Source organism: Fulmarus glacialis, unplaced genomic scaffold (genome assembly GCF_000690835.1).
Source record: "Fulmarus glacialis isolate BGI_N327 unplaced genomic scaffold, ASM69083v1 scaffold8305, whole genome shotgun sequence".
In the NCBI taxonomy this organism is placed as follows: Eukaryota; Metazoa; Chordata; class Aves; order Procellariiformes; family Procellariidae; genus Fulmarus; species Fulmarus glacialis.
In genome coordinates this window covers 73,311-85,631 of record NW_009212291.1, presented here as the reverse complement: position 1 = coordinate 85,631, position 12,321 = coordinate 73,311, and the positions used below count along the sequence as shown (strand labels likewise).

Below are 12,321 nucleotides of genomic sequence, written 5' to 3'. Positions count from 1 at the left end.
TCCCTACACATAAACCATATCTAACTGGTGTTTTACACAAGCCAGCGTTGCCTGGTGGACTGTGTTCTGAACTACTTGGAAGTCAGGCAACTTTGATACCAGCTGTCAGTCTGCCATGAGGTCAGTGCCTGATCTTTGGCAAGACAACCTTACCTGTGAAAAGGAGACTATGATACCAATTTTCTTTCTAAAGAGCTTTGAGACTTATGGATGAGGAGTGCTCTGTGAAAGGATAAGCTTGGATATAATTGCAAATCAACTAGCTATACTGAAGGTTCCCAGGACACAGAAGAACTCTTATTGAGCTCAGCTTTGTAATTCAAGGGAAATGTAAACCTTTGTTTTGTCTTTCATGTTCATTAGCTCTTCCCATACACTCTCAGTTATTGCTAGTGTGGTGGAATTGGCCTTCAGAGACAGTGCACTAAAATCTTCATTCCTGATCTTGTACTCAGGAAACAGACTCAGGGATGTCTCTTACTTGGAACTGCATAAATTGAAGGCTTGAAAAGATAACCAGGTCAAGGAAGAATGTCAGTTAGTTTGTTTTTTGTTTTTGTGTTTTGTTGTTTTTTTTTTTAAAGACTTGGACATAAGAAAAGCAAGCCAATTTAACTGATTTTTACCAGATGAATGAGCCATTGAAATCTGTACAATAGAAGTGTTGCGTGTTTGTTTTTTTTTTTTTTTTGTTCCCACTTTTTTCACAGTTGAAATAACACTATTCCTAATAATACTGCAAAGCTTAGGCAGATGGAAAACTTCACTGAGTGTGGTGCTGGCTGCCTGCCCTTATCTCAATGTTAGCAGATTAAAAACCTCACCAACAATTTACCACTAATTGCCAGATAGAACATCAAGCAAAAACTATTCTAGAATCCACCAAGACACTTGGGTCTGCAGTAATTGCATCATCAATTAATTTGATGTTATAAACAGGTAGTGGCTTTACAATATTACTTCTGCTGAAACCATAATTTTCTTTACAAATCGATTTTGAAGTACAGGTTTTGGGGTCGCTTTAAGTCTGTAAAGCAGATAGGAGTATGTGTTCATGGACTATATTATACGTGTTATCCTGTTGATTTCCGAGCCTGAAATACATGAATGTAAGGAGTCTTCCAGGTTTTAGCAAGCTAAAGCTGAGTTACAACACCAGCATTTTGGAAATCTGCATTGACGGTATTGTTTGTTTTCTGTTAGGGCTATTCTGTGTTTTGCTTAGTTTCACATTCTAGTACAGAAAGATTTGTAGCCTTCTGTGGGAAAGACCAGTGTGTAATACACTGTAGACTTTTGTCCCTTGCAAGGGGATAGCTTTCACTTTGGTTATGCTGTGGTAGAGATGGTGAGATCCATGGTGAACTAACTGTTGCAAGAACGTGCAGAGCTACCTTCCCGCAAGACCTAACAATAGTGTCCTCCATAAAGTCCCCTCAGCTTCCACTTTAGGTCATGTGAAAGGTAGCCTAATTTTATTTAGGAGTTTATGAAGCAGACAGGCTGATTTTTGTAGTTCTGTTTGTTTTTTTTTTTTAAAACAACTTAGTGTATGAATTGAATGTTTATCTCCCTATCAGCTCCTCATTTTCTACACTTGCATCATTAAAGTTTCACTCTGTGATTGTGAAACCACTGAATTACTGCTCATACAGGTTGACGGAGGAGTTCACTGTATGGAGTCAAAAACGGGAGTTGTTAATTAGAACACAATATCAGGTTACTCAACTAAATTGAGAAGATCTCAGAGCAAGTAGAGCAATTACTGAACAGGCCACAAGGGAATGCATGGTGATTCAATTTTTTTTTTTTTTTTTTTTTTGAGCAAGTAAACATGAAACTTAAACATTACTGTGATGAGCGCTTGGGAGGGAGTGTATATGAAGAAAGTGTGTTCTCATTAAGTGCCATGCTCGTTGCATTTACTGGAATTGCCATGTGTAATGCACAGACTGACAACCCACACTGTCTAATCTGCCTGATAGAGTTGGTTGAGTGGTGTGTAATGGTGGAGTTGCTGTATCCTTACAGGAAGGTTTTAATTACACTGTATTATACATGACTTCCTATTATGTGAGCTCAACTTCAAGACATAAAACTTACAGGAATTTTTCCAAAGAAAAGCAAATGTTGAGAGGATGTTTATCTTTAAAAGAAATCGTGCAGCAATCCCAGGAGCCTCTTTAACTGGAGAAAACATGGCCAGCAAGTACTGTGTCAAACCTCATTACATGGTACAGGGATGTAGCTTGTCCAGTAGGTTTCTCTAGTCTCAGCAGAGAACTCAGCAGAGTTCAGTGAGGGCAAGATGGAATCCTGTATGTGTGGGTGATGGACTGGATGCTTACTCACCCCCTTCTGCATTCCTCCTGCTTCTGAGCAAGCTCCGAAATTCATCCTGCTGGACTCCTTTGTGGCACAGCAAATACTCCTTTTCAAAGGGAAGTGGTGTATACTGTTTCGCTGCAAAAATGTTTCTTTTTTTTTTTTCCTACCTTTACACTAGTGGGAGCCAAGCTTTCAGGCCATGTAGACAATATACCTTCCAATAGCAGCAGAAGCTGATGTATAACAGTCTGACCTCTGTCACACAGTCATAAATATAGGTAGCACAGCCATATGTCCAGCACTGCCTTTTAGGTGTACTCATAGCTCCCTGCCTGCTGGGTCTGAGATGTGTGTGAGAAAGAGAGGCTGCTGCTCAAGTTTCCACTGTGTGAGTAATTCAAAGTAGCCTGCTCTTTTCCACAGGCACTCAGACTTGTGCAAGAAGTGGGCCATAGTCCAGGAGAACTCCTCAGACAGAAGCATCCCGCTCCCAGTTGCCATGTGTCCCAGAGGGCTCTCGGTTCCTTCTCTGTCGTGGATACAACAGCTGGGGAGCAGGCACCGGGAAACGTGGTGGCCTCAAGGCTGAGCATCTCCAGTTACAGAGTATCTGCTTGAGACAAGGACACGCTTTCTCCAGAATCCCCCAGGAGTAGGGGCAGTTCTTGTTTTCTGGGGAACAAAGGTCTTCCTTTGTTTCTGGCAGAATCCCAAAGGTCCTCTCAGAGGAGGGGCAGGATCACCAAGATACCCAATGTTTAATGCTTTCAGTACAAGGCACATCACTGTTCATCATCGCCTTTCCCTCCATGCACCTCTGTGTTCTCTCTTGGTCTTTTAAACAATTAAAAAAAAAAACAACCCTCAAAAAAATCTGTACAGTTTGAACACAGTGATAATTAAGCATTAATCACATTTTATATGCTTTACCATTTTTAACTAAGCTCTGTGGGAGGAGGCTTCTCCTTTAACGGACAAAAATTATTTTTGTGTCAAGGAAACGTACTAGAATGCTGAAGTGTTCATTTTGGAAAGGCAGATGTTCAGTACCTTGATATTAATAATCAATTATTAGCAAAAGGATATACAATTTGGATGTTGTCTTGCTTTCCTTAAGTGGGGGAGAGGGGAATGTAGTTTCTTCTACCAAATCGGTCTTGGTTTTCCTTGCAAAGTTTTCTTTTTACTAAAAATAAGAACGTTTTCCTTTTTTGTTTTTATACTGTTAATGCAATTCATGTTTTTATAAGGACTGTGGCAGGCAACGCATTTATTTGCGGCTTCCCCCTTTTACTTAGAAATTCATTTCTGTATTACTGCATGCTGCAATACAGCTGTGCTTGGCAAAATACACGCCATGATGCACATGGCTGTGCCAGGCCTCCAGGCTGGCTGTACATAGCATTGTTCCTATTTCTTTGAACGTACTATCAAACTACATGCCAGCTTTTACATGAATAAAAATGTGGAGGTTTCAATTGATGATGATGTATTCCAGACAATATACCTCATTAATAAGGTATATCTAGTCTACTATTATTGTACTAAATTTCTTGTCCAGGCTGTTTTGCCTGACAGGCCAGCCCATGCAAATAAAAACTTATAATATCCAAGTATATTTGTTAAAGTACTAAGGAGTTTGTGTTTGAACACTTAACCGGGGACAATAGTTCGTGAAGTATTTAGTAGTGGGAGAAATGAAATGCTTCAGTCTTAATGCCTGATGTGTCGCATCTGTGTGTGTTTTGAGATACTAGTGCTTACTGTAGGAAGCTGGGGTCAAAACTGGTCTTCTTGTGCTCTGTCTCAAAGCAAATGAGCAAGTGGTTTTGTGGGGCAAAAAGATTGAATGCTTTGGCTCTGTGGGATTTACTGAATTCTTAATAAACTTGAGGAAGAGAGGAGACACTGGCTTTGCAGTTAGTTTGTGATTTTAAATAAGCACATAAACTTCTGACAAGCTGTAGTTGCTATAAGCAGGCTTTTTGGCATTGAACATTTCTCTCATCCAGCTGGAAAAGAAAACAAACCCCAGTTGTTAATAAGGCAATGTTAATGCATTCATCTTTGCATCCCTTTAGAATTAACAAACCAATGTGAAGCCCCTTAAAAGCGTAAATTAATCTGCAGGACAGTAAAATCAAGCATCCTCATAGCTTGCATTGCATTGCAGCTCTGCCTTTCGGAAATGCAGCGTATTTAACCAAGACATGATGTTACTTTGCATTTGAAGAATCCATAGCAAATCAAAATTTAATCCAGGCTCTCAGCTTGTACTGAAGTGATTTTTTTTTTTTTTTTTTTAAAAACATCGTGGCAGTCTCCCATGATAATCTACGGTAGTTCTTGTCCTAATGATGTCATCGTTCAGTCTCCCCACTACTACCAGGGGAGACATATGGGCTCTCGTTATTCACTGGCAACTGCTTTTGCTTGCATTTTCTGCTGAAGACAGGCTGCATTTACTCATCTGCTGTGCATTCGCTTTGTTTGGTTTGCCAGGGTTTTAAATATATTGTGTGCATATGGATGCCCCTCTGATTATATAGAGAAAATGAAGACTGCTGTGACTGATGGGGGAAATGAACAGTTTGTTCACCAAGCATGTAGCATGTTTGATTTTGGTAGCATATTTATAAACATGCTGTATTTTAACTGGGTGATCTCATTGCCTCTGTGGAAGAGAGGTTATAAAGACACATGCTGAAGTCTTCATGTCTAGTGAAAAACATGGCCTCAGTAGCTCATGGAAAAAAATACATTTATTTATTGCTAACATAGAATTGTTGAACTAGAGCCATTTGTGAAGAGACAAGAGGGAAGTGTTATACTCAATGAAGAAACACTAGACTAAATAGGGCTAGATTCATTTTGAATTAAACATTTTTTTTAAAATACAGTTTAAAGGGGAAAAAATTTTAAAAGTATCTCTGAAGAGATAAAAACAAACAAAAATCCCTGTGTTGCACTTGAGTGGGTGGAATATCACTAGGTGTGTCTGAATCAAACACACTAGCAGTTGAACGATGTTTTGGATAACAAACTTTGCTGGTCATGGTAACAGCTGTAATGGAATATATTTGGGCGGTGTGTACAAATCTATGCTAAATGAACACGATTAAAGTGGGGAAGGACACACTTCAGTTTCCCCACGTAATCTTAGCTCAGCCTTGGGCATGCAACATTAGTATTTTCCCCCCAAGGGCTCCTTATCATCTGTAATAGTCATGCTGGGGATTTAAGAGGCAGTTTTTGTGTGCAACACAAATCAGAAGTGTCAGGGTACTCTGAGTGATTTCACAGTGAGAAGGTAAAAATGGATGAGTCTTAAGTGCATACGCAAGGGCCTAAGAAACACAAGTGTGAAGCACAGTTTCCTTCTCTTGTTTGTGACCCGGCATTGATATGTGTATATATGCCACATGTAGAGTGGAAATGCATTCCCTATTTCTTCACTGGCATCACCTCACCCACGAGGAAATCCATACCTGAGCCATTTTGCTTTCATAGTCATGGCTGGAATGTAGTGATCAGTTTGCTCTATAGGTACAATAAACATAAAAGTCTATAAAATAACTGATGTGCCTTTTGAGAAGTATGCAGCAATGCAGACCGCTACAAGTTGAATAGGCATATTGCAGGTAAAGCAGCGAGAAAATGGGTAAATTCAGATGAAGTTTCAGAAATATGATGTGATGTGATATGAAATATGATGTTCAGATGATGTGATAGGAGATGGAGAGAGAAGAAAGCTTTTTTAAAAAGAAAAGTTAATGTCGGTGTCTGTCTGTCTTGTAGGTACATATATTCTGACAACTGCCCTGCTGCCCCTCCTGGAAAAAGAAGCTGATGCCAGAGTGGTGAGTTTGTGATGCTATTGAAAAGTGGTGTTTTACTATTCTTACCTTCTGGTTTGTGACAGCATTCCTTTGACTGTGCTAGCAATGCAGGATTAGTTTTAATGCTGTAAGCATTTCTAGAATCCTCTTGGATTTTGTTAACAACAACCTCCTTCTACAAGGCAAAGCTCCTGCCTGCTACTCTCAACCCTTCATTGTAAAACACTTCCTTTGGAAACTTCCCCTTTTACTTTCGCAGGGGCAAGTTACCTCTCGCAGCATAGTGCAAAATACCTATAACAGGAGTATAGGCTTAAAAGAACCTTGCAGGTCTTGGTGTAAAAGTGGACAGCAGGTACATTTTTTAAATTAGATTTCCCAAGTTTTGTAGAGTGTCTCTTGTTTTCTGATTAGCTTCTGTAAATGCTAAACATAAACTACAAATAGTTCTATTCTGCTATTTTCTTTCTCCCAATTACTTTTCAAAAGGAAGAAGCACAAAGTTCCCTGATGGAGTCAACACCGCTTCAAATGAAAATCACTTTCTAAAAAAAATTCTATGTCTTCTACCTCATCTCCAGGTATGCTCCATACATGAGCACAAGCATAGTGCAAAGAGTATGCAGAGGAATCCTCCTCCTAGGGACTTAAAAAGATGGCCTGAAGACCACATTACATGCATGAGTGCGATTGTGGGGGAGTTCCTGGTTTTGTTTTTCATTCATTTGTTTTTCATTCATTTGATTACAGATAACTGTCTCTTCGGGGGGCATGCTAGTTCAAAAATTAAACATATCTGACTTGCAGTCGGGAAACGGGACATTTGATGGAACTATGGTGTATGCACAAAACAAGGTACAGTCCATGGTTTTCAAAACAAAGTCCAGCACTTGTTTGCTAGACGGCTTATACCATCTGCTTTGCAAAAAGCCTGTTGTTCACTGTTGCTTTCCCAGTGCATCCAATCCATACAGAGCTATAATCTTCAGGAGTATGATGGCATGCACTTATGAGTGCATACCATCTTGTACGGAAAGCATGGCTAGGCTTCCACTTGAGTTGATTTAAGTCTCAAGAGGGAAAACTGTCTTTAGCTGACAAACCCTTTCTGCCTGCTTAGTTCTCACCTACAGTCTGCAGCAAGTAGATGTGGTCAGTAAAAGCAGTGTAACCACTTTAAAAGTAAGCTTGTGGCCAGGATATGGATTGCAATGACCATGGTGGTCTCTGACAAAATTATCCAATAAATCCAATGAGGGTGAGCAAGGGTATATTTCTGCTATACATAAATGCCCTGGTATTTACAGCATATTTGGTGTAGTTTGTCTCCCTGGGAAATAACTTGGTGGATAGGCTATTGAACTTGATGCTAGTCTGGCTCTTTTTGCTCTATCCTAGAGACAGCAAGTTGTCTTGACAGAGCAGTGGGCAAAAGCTCACAGAAACATCCATTTCTCTGTTATGCACCCTGGCTGGGCAGACACTCCAGGTAACATCGGCTTGACACTCTTGACTATGTTTTTTTCTTTTCAGGATTAGTCTAAAAGCAAAGAGAAATGAGACTTTCTGGTAGATTTCTCCAACATGTGCAGTGATTTCTTGGCTCCATACTGGTGCTTGAAGTAGTTTTGTAGCCCCTTGGTAGCGCTGTTCTGCACAGTGTCTGCTATCTGTGTATAGCCAGAGAATAATAATGGACAATGAATGGTTCCAGCCCCACGCAAATGCACAGCAGAGCTGTAGCGCATTAAGCTAACCTTTAAGCTACATTTGTAGTGGGACTGTTAAACATACAGATAAGAGCTTTTGCCTCTGAGAGTACCAACGTGCAGACATTGGGAATTTGCAAGGGCATATAGGAAAATGGAGCACGCACCCATTGTGCAAGGCCTATTCTTCTGCTCTTCCTCTAAACATTTACTGCCGTTGAGAAGCAGCGTGTTTGGCCAGACAGCCCTTTGTCTGAGCTGCAGCTGTTCTTCGGTGACTGTGTCTCAGCAGGCGGGCCAGCGTTCCGCAATATGTTACCAGCCCCTAATACCCAAGTTTGGGATGCAGACTAGCAATCCAATCTCTAGGTCTTTTCTAGGGATGCAGTTTCCCAAATTTGCTTTTGATGACAGAAGCACTTACTCTGTCTACGTTATGCTTGAAAACTGCCCTTTCCAACTAAATATCCTAGTATTTCTTTTTCGTTAAGATACATTTATTTTTGCACATCCTTTGTGGATTTCAAACCTAATGAACCATAAAGTTATCCCACCTTAAAGTTCAAGGACTCTCCAACCCCCAGGGTTGGAGGAAGTGGGCCTTCAATCATCACCTGTTGGAGAAAATAAAAAGAAAACCAGAGTTTAAACATTAATTATGTCATTGGCTTAGGTACTGTTCACCATACAGTTTTTAAATACAGTGCTGCAATTGGTTTCCTTAAACTGGTGAGAAAATAGGAGCTAAAAATCCTGTTTGAATACCTGGTTTTTGGTATTTCTGTTTCCCCATGTCTTACTTCTTTGCAGTTTAGAGTAGAATTGGCTCAGGAACCTCTCACTGATCCTGTTCTCAGCTCCTACTAGTTTTGTCCCTGTAATTTGACGCAAACAAACAACTGGTGGATCATCTGGCAGTTTAGCACTATTCCACCACAAGTCATCGTACCCCTAGCTATGGGGCAATAATAATTCTTTCATAAACTCTGAGATGCCTGGTCTTCTTCCTACACTCACAATGGCAATTTTAAGCTGCTCTTTTTTTTTTTATCAAAAAAGCCTTGCATGGCAGGCCACCATTCCATTGTTATTCTTTCTAGCTGTGAGATCATCAATGCCAGATTTCTATCAGAAGATGAAGAATACTCTGCGCACAGAGGCCCAGGGAGCTGATACTGTTGTATGGTTGGCAGTATCATCTGAAGCAACAAAGTTACCGAGCGGCTTGTTCTTCCAAGGTAAGGCGGCAGTGTCTTACATGGCGTAGCAGTGGAGATCCCTAAGCTGCCTGAACTGTAGGATCCCCATCTGGCCCGGAAGGGGATGAAGGCTCGACCAGGCAACTGTTGTTCAAAGAGTAAAGTATTTCTCAAAATCTTTCCAAGACTAATGGTTCAAGTGAGCATTGTGCAACCAGAGAACGACCATGTTAAGTTGTTGTGTTCCTGCTTTTGTCCTCTAAAGTAGCTGATAGAGACTTCAAAGCATTTGTTTCGGGAGGTTGGGGTTTTCTTTAATGAAAATGGCTGTATGCAGGTCTGTGCCAAGGGAGGGTGAATCACAGCAGTCAAACAGCATCTTTTATGGTGCTGGGAAACTAGCATCCTTCTCACAGAGCACTGGAGGTTGGCTTTGCTTTGACAGGCTCTTCTTCCTACCGTTCCATGCTAGTTAGAACTGCCAACTCCCCCTTTTCTCTAACGCTGGGTAGAGATTTCAGCACAGTGGCATTTTTGGCACTGTAAGCATAGGGAATGGAAAAATAGGGCAGAGCCTTTCTTTCCTCCCAAGCAAATGACAGGCATCTTAGTAGAGTAGCTGGAAGCACAGATGTCTTAATGGTGATGCAGGTCAGCCCAGCAGGAGAAAGGAAAAGCTCAGGGTAACTGCTTACAGGAGCCCAGTATTTTTGTTGGATGTTGCACTCAAATCCTGATCCACTGAATTTCTGGCACAGCATGCAGGAAGTTCAGACTTTGTCCCTTCTGTCCCCTCCCAGACAGTCACACAGGGTTGGTTGATAGGTATTTAACCAGACCTTTTTCATGTCATCATGCAGTGCATGCAGAAACCCTACATCCCAGCTGGTCAGTGTTTTTTGTAGAACCAGGCTTTGTCTTTTTTGTACTCCTATCACCTTCTTCTGGTCCTAATGCTTCTGTGCTGTTGTTCTTGGTCTAGATCATAATTCCACCAGGGTCTTGCCTTTGGCCTTTGTCTCTAGCTTTAGTAAACAGGGAACACACTTTGGCTCTTTAGCTATAGATAATTGAGAGCTTTGGTCTTGAGACTTTTGAGAGCTTTGGTCTTGGCATGACTGCTCTTAAGGCTGCAAGAGAAGTCCTGTGTCCGTGTCCCATGCTTATCAAATAGTGATGAAGTTAGTTATTTCTCTCTCCTGCTGCCCTTTGGAAGCCACAGCTTCGAGTGGGCCCTCTTCAGGCCCTTTCAGTAAAGGGCTTTGTGTGCAGGAGTACTTTACCACAAGCCCTACTTTTCTGGTCCTAGACGGCCATTTCCTGAATCAGTCACACCTTCGTCCATTTCCTCCATTCTCTTTTATTCTGTTCCCTTTGAGTGCAAACCAAAGCCAACAAATTGTTTTTTCCTTAGGGAAAAAAAATGGGAAGTGAGAACATGACTCGTACAACCAGAATTCTCTGCATCTGCCAAAATAAATAAAAAATGTTTGACAGAGTCTTGCTTTCCAAAGACTAGAAGCATCTTCTCCATGATGCTGAACTTGGCTTTCACACATAGTTCCCAAACTTTAGCACAGGCTGCTAGAAGCACTACAGTTAGGTAGGAAGCAGTTCATATTCAATGATGGAGAAGGGAATGTTCCTGTGCATGTTTCTTTCTCCACAGTTTTCCATAAGCAGAGGTTGTGTGGTGTGTGCAGCCAGCTACAACATTTGCTCTTAAAGAGAGCAAACATCTCTGCTCCCCTGGGAAGCCTGATGGCAGCCTGGTAGGTTTTCAGAAAGATCTGCTGCCCAGTGTTGCAACAGCTCATTCTTTTAGTCTCAGCTGGCTACTGCGGAAGTTGGACTTATTAAAATAGACTAACAGTGCTGCACCAGCGCTTCATAGACATCTGAGAGCACTGTCATAAGGTTCCCAGGCTCTAGATACCATGTTTTTGGAGAGAAAAATCCCTTGGAATGGATGGTGATATAGCTATATTTACAAAGAGTGAGCGAGGAGTATGAGATTTGGAAAACCAATCAAAGCATCAAATTGAGCAGACCTGGTCAGACATCTTTATGTTGGATACATGTTACTTATCGCGATCGAGCAACTAGCGTAAATTCTTTAGCAATTAGAATTTAACCATTTGTTTTTAAGGGTGAAAGTAAGCATTTTAAGATATAATCCAAACTACGAAGTCCCAGCTGGGGAATTAGTGTAGCGCTAGAAACATTATCCAGGAGGCAAGGAAAAACCCTGTCTCATGCTGAAAAAGCAACCTCTGCCTGCAGCAATAATCTCAAGTTATTGGTCTTTGTCTACAGGAGTTACGCTAGCGACAGGGAGCAGGCGTAAACCCCCCAATAAGGCCTTTCTTTATCTATCCTGTCCCTAGCTGCAAGCGAGGTCTTGCTCCCCAGTCTAAGTCATATCGTGCTAAAGGACAATCACTCTAGTTCCAGAATACAAATGAAATTAGTTTAATTTCTGTTTTGGAAGATATGCTTAACTAACATTGTTTACAGATACCTAGAAGGTAAGTTTCCTGGCTTCAAACCATGAGGTATGTTTGGGCAGTATAGAGCCTAGCAGAAAAATCTCCTTTGTGCTAGGAGAGGTAGTTAAATGCACCCATAAGGATTTTTTTATTTTTTGTCTTCCAGACAGGCAACCAGTCCCTACACACTTACCCCTGGCAAGCACCCACAGTCCACCGGAGGATGAGGAGAAGCTAATGGAGGTACTGGAAGAGTTCTCCCAGAAGTTTAAATCCACTTCTCCAGGAACTTAGTGTCACTACTGACACAGCGTAACCACAAAGCTTCTAATTACACAGTAACAGTACTGTAGTGCATCTGCTGTTGAGGGGAAGTAGGATGCCATAGGCCTATTAAAAATAAATTGTGTTCAGGTGTTCTCATCATGGGGGAGAGTGGTGCCTGCAACTTTTTTTTTCTGCTGCTGAGACTCTCGCCCATTGTGAATATGCACCTGCTGTCTCAAGACACAGTAAGGTTGTGTTCTTCGAATTGGAAGAAAAATGGGGAGGCATTAAAATAAAACCCAAGGCTTTGTGAAGTTATCCAAAATCTTTTAAAACACTCAGCACAGAGAAATGCAGAGGAGTGTACCTTCAGTAGCCCTCATGAAAGACTTCAGGAAAGAAGTAGTAAATGTTTTAAACAGTGTTTAACTACTGTATTTGACAGATTGGTGGCTCCCTTCACTGCGTGAGGGTGACTGGGCTCAAACCT

The 12,321-nt window shown here is 41.2% G+C and overlaps 1 protein-coding gene across 1 annotated transcript in view; it reads left to right on the top strand.

The window, feature by feature from the left end:
* Nucleotides 1-11,858, top strand: part of DHRS12 (dehydrogenase/reductase (SDR family) member 12) — a gene marked incomplete at its 5' end in the record, with an annotated part of 28,888 nt that extends 17,030 nt beyond the window's left edge. Inside the window, 5 exon segments of the mRNA XM_009577823.1 lie at nt 6,127-6,188; nt 6,918-7,022; nt 7,566-7,656; nt 8,977-9,114; nt 11,731-11,858. Of these exon segments, the coding sequence (XP_009576118.1) occupies nt 6,127-6,188; nt 6,918-7,022; nt 7,566-7,656; nt 8,977-9,114; nt 11,731-11,858 (524 nt within the window).
* Between the last annotated feature and the right edge of the window lie 463 nt (nt 11,859-12,321).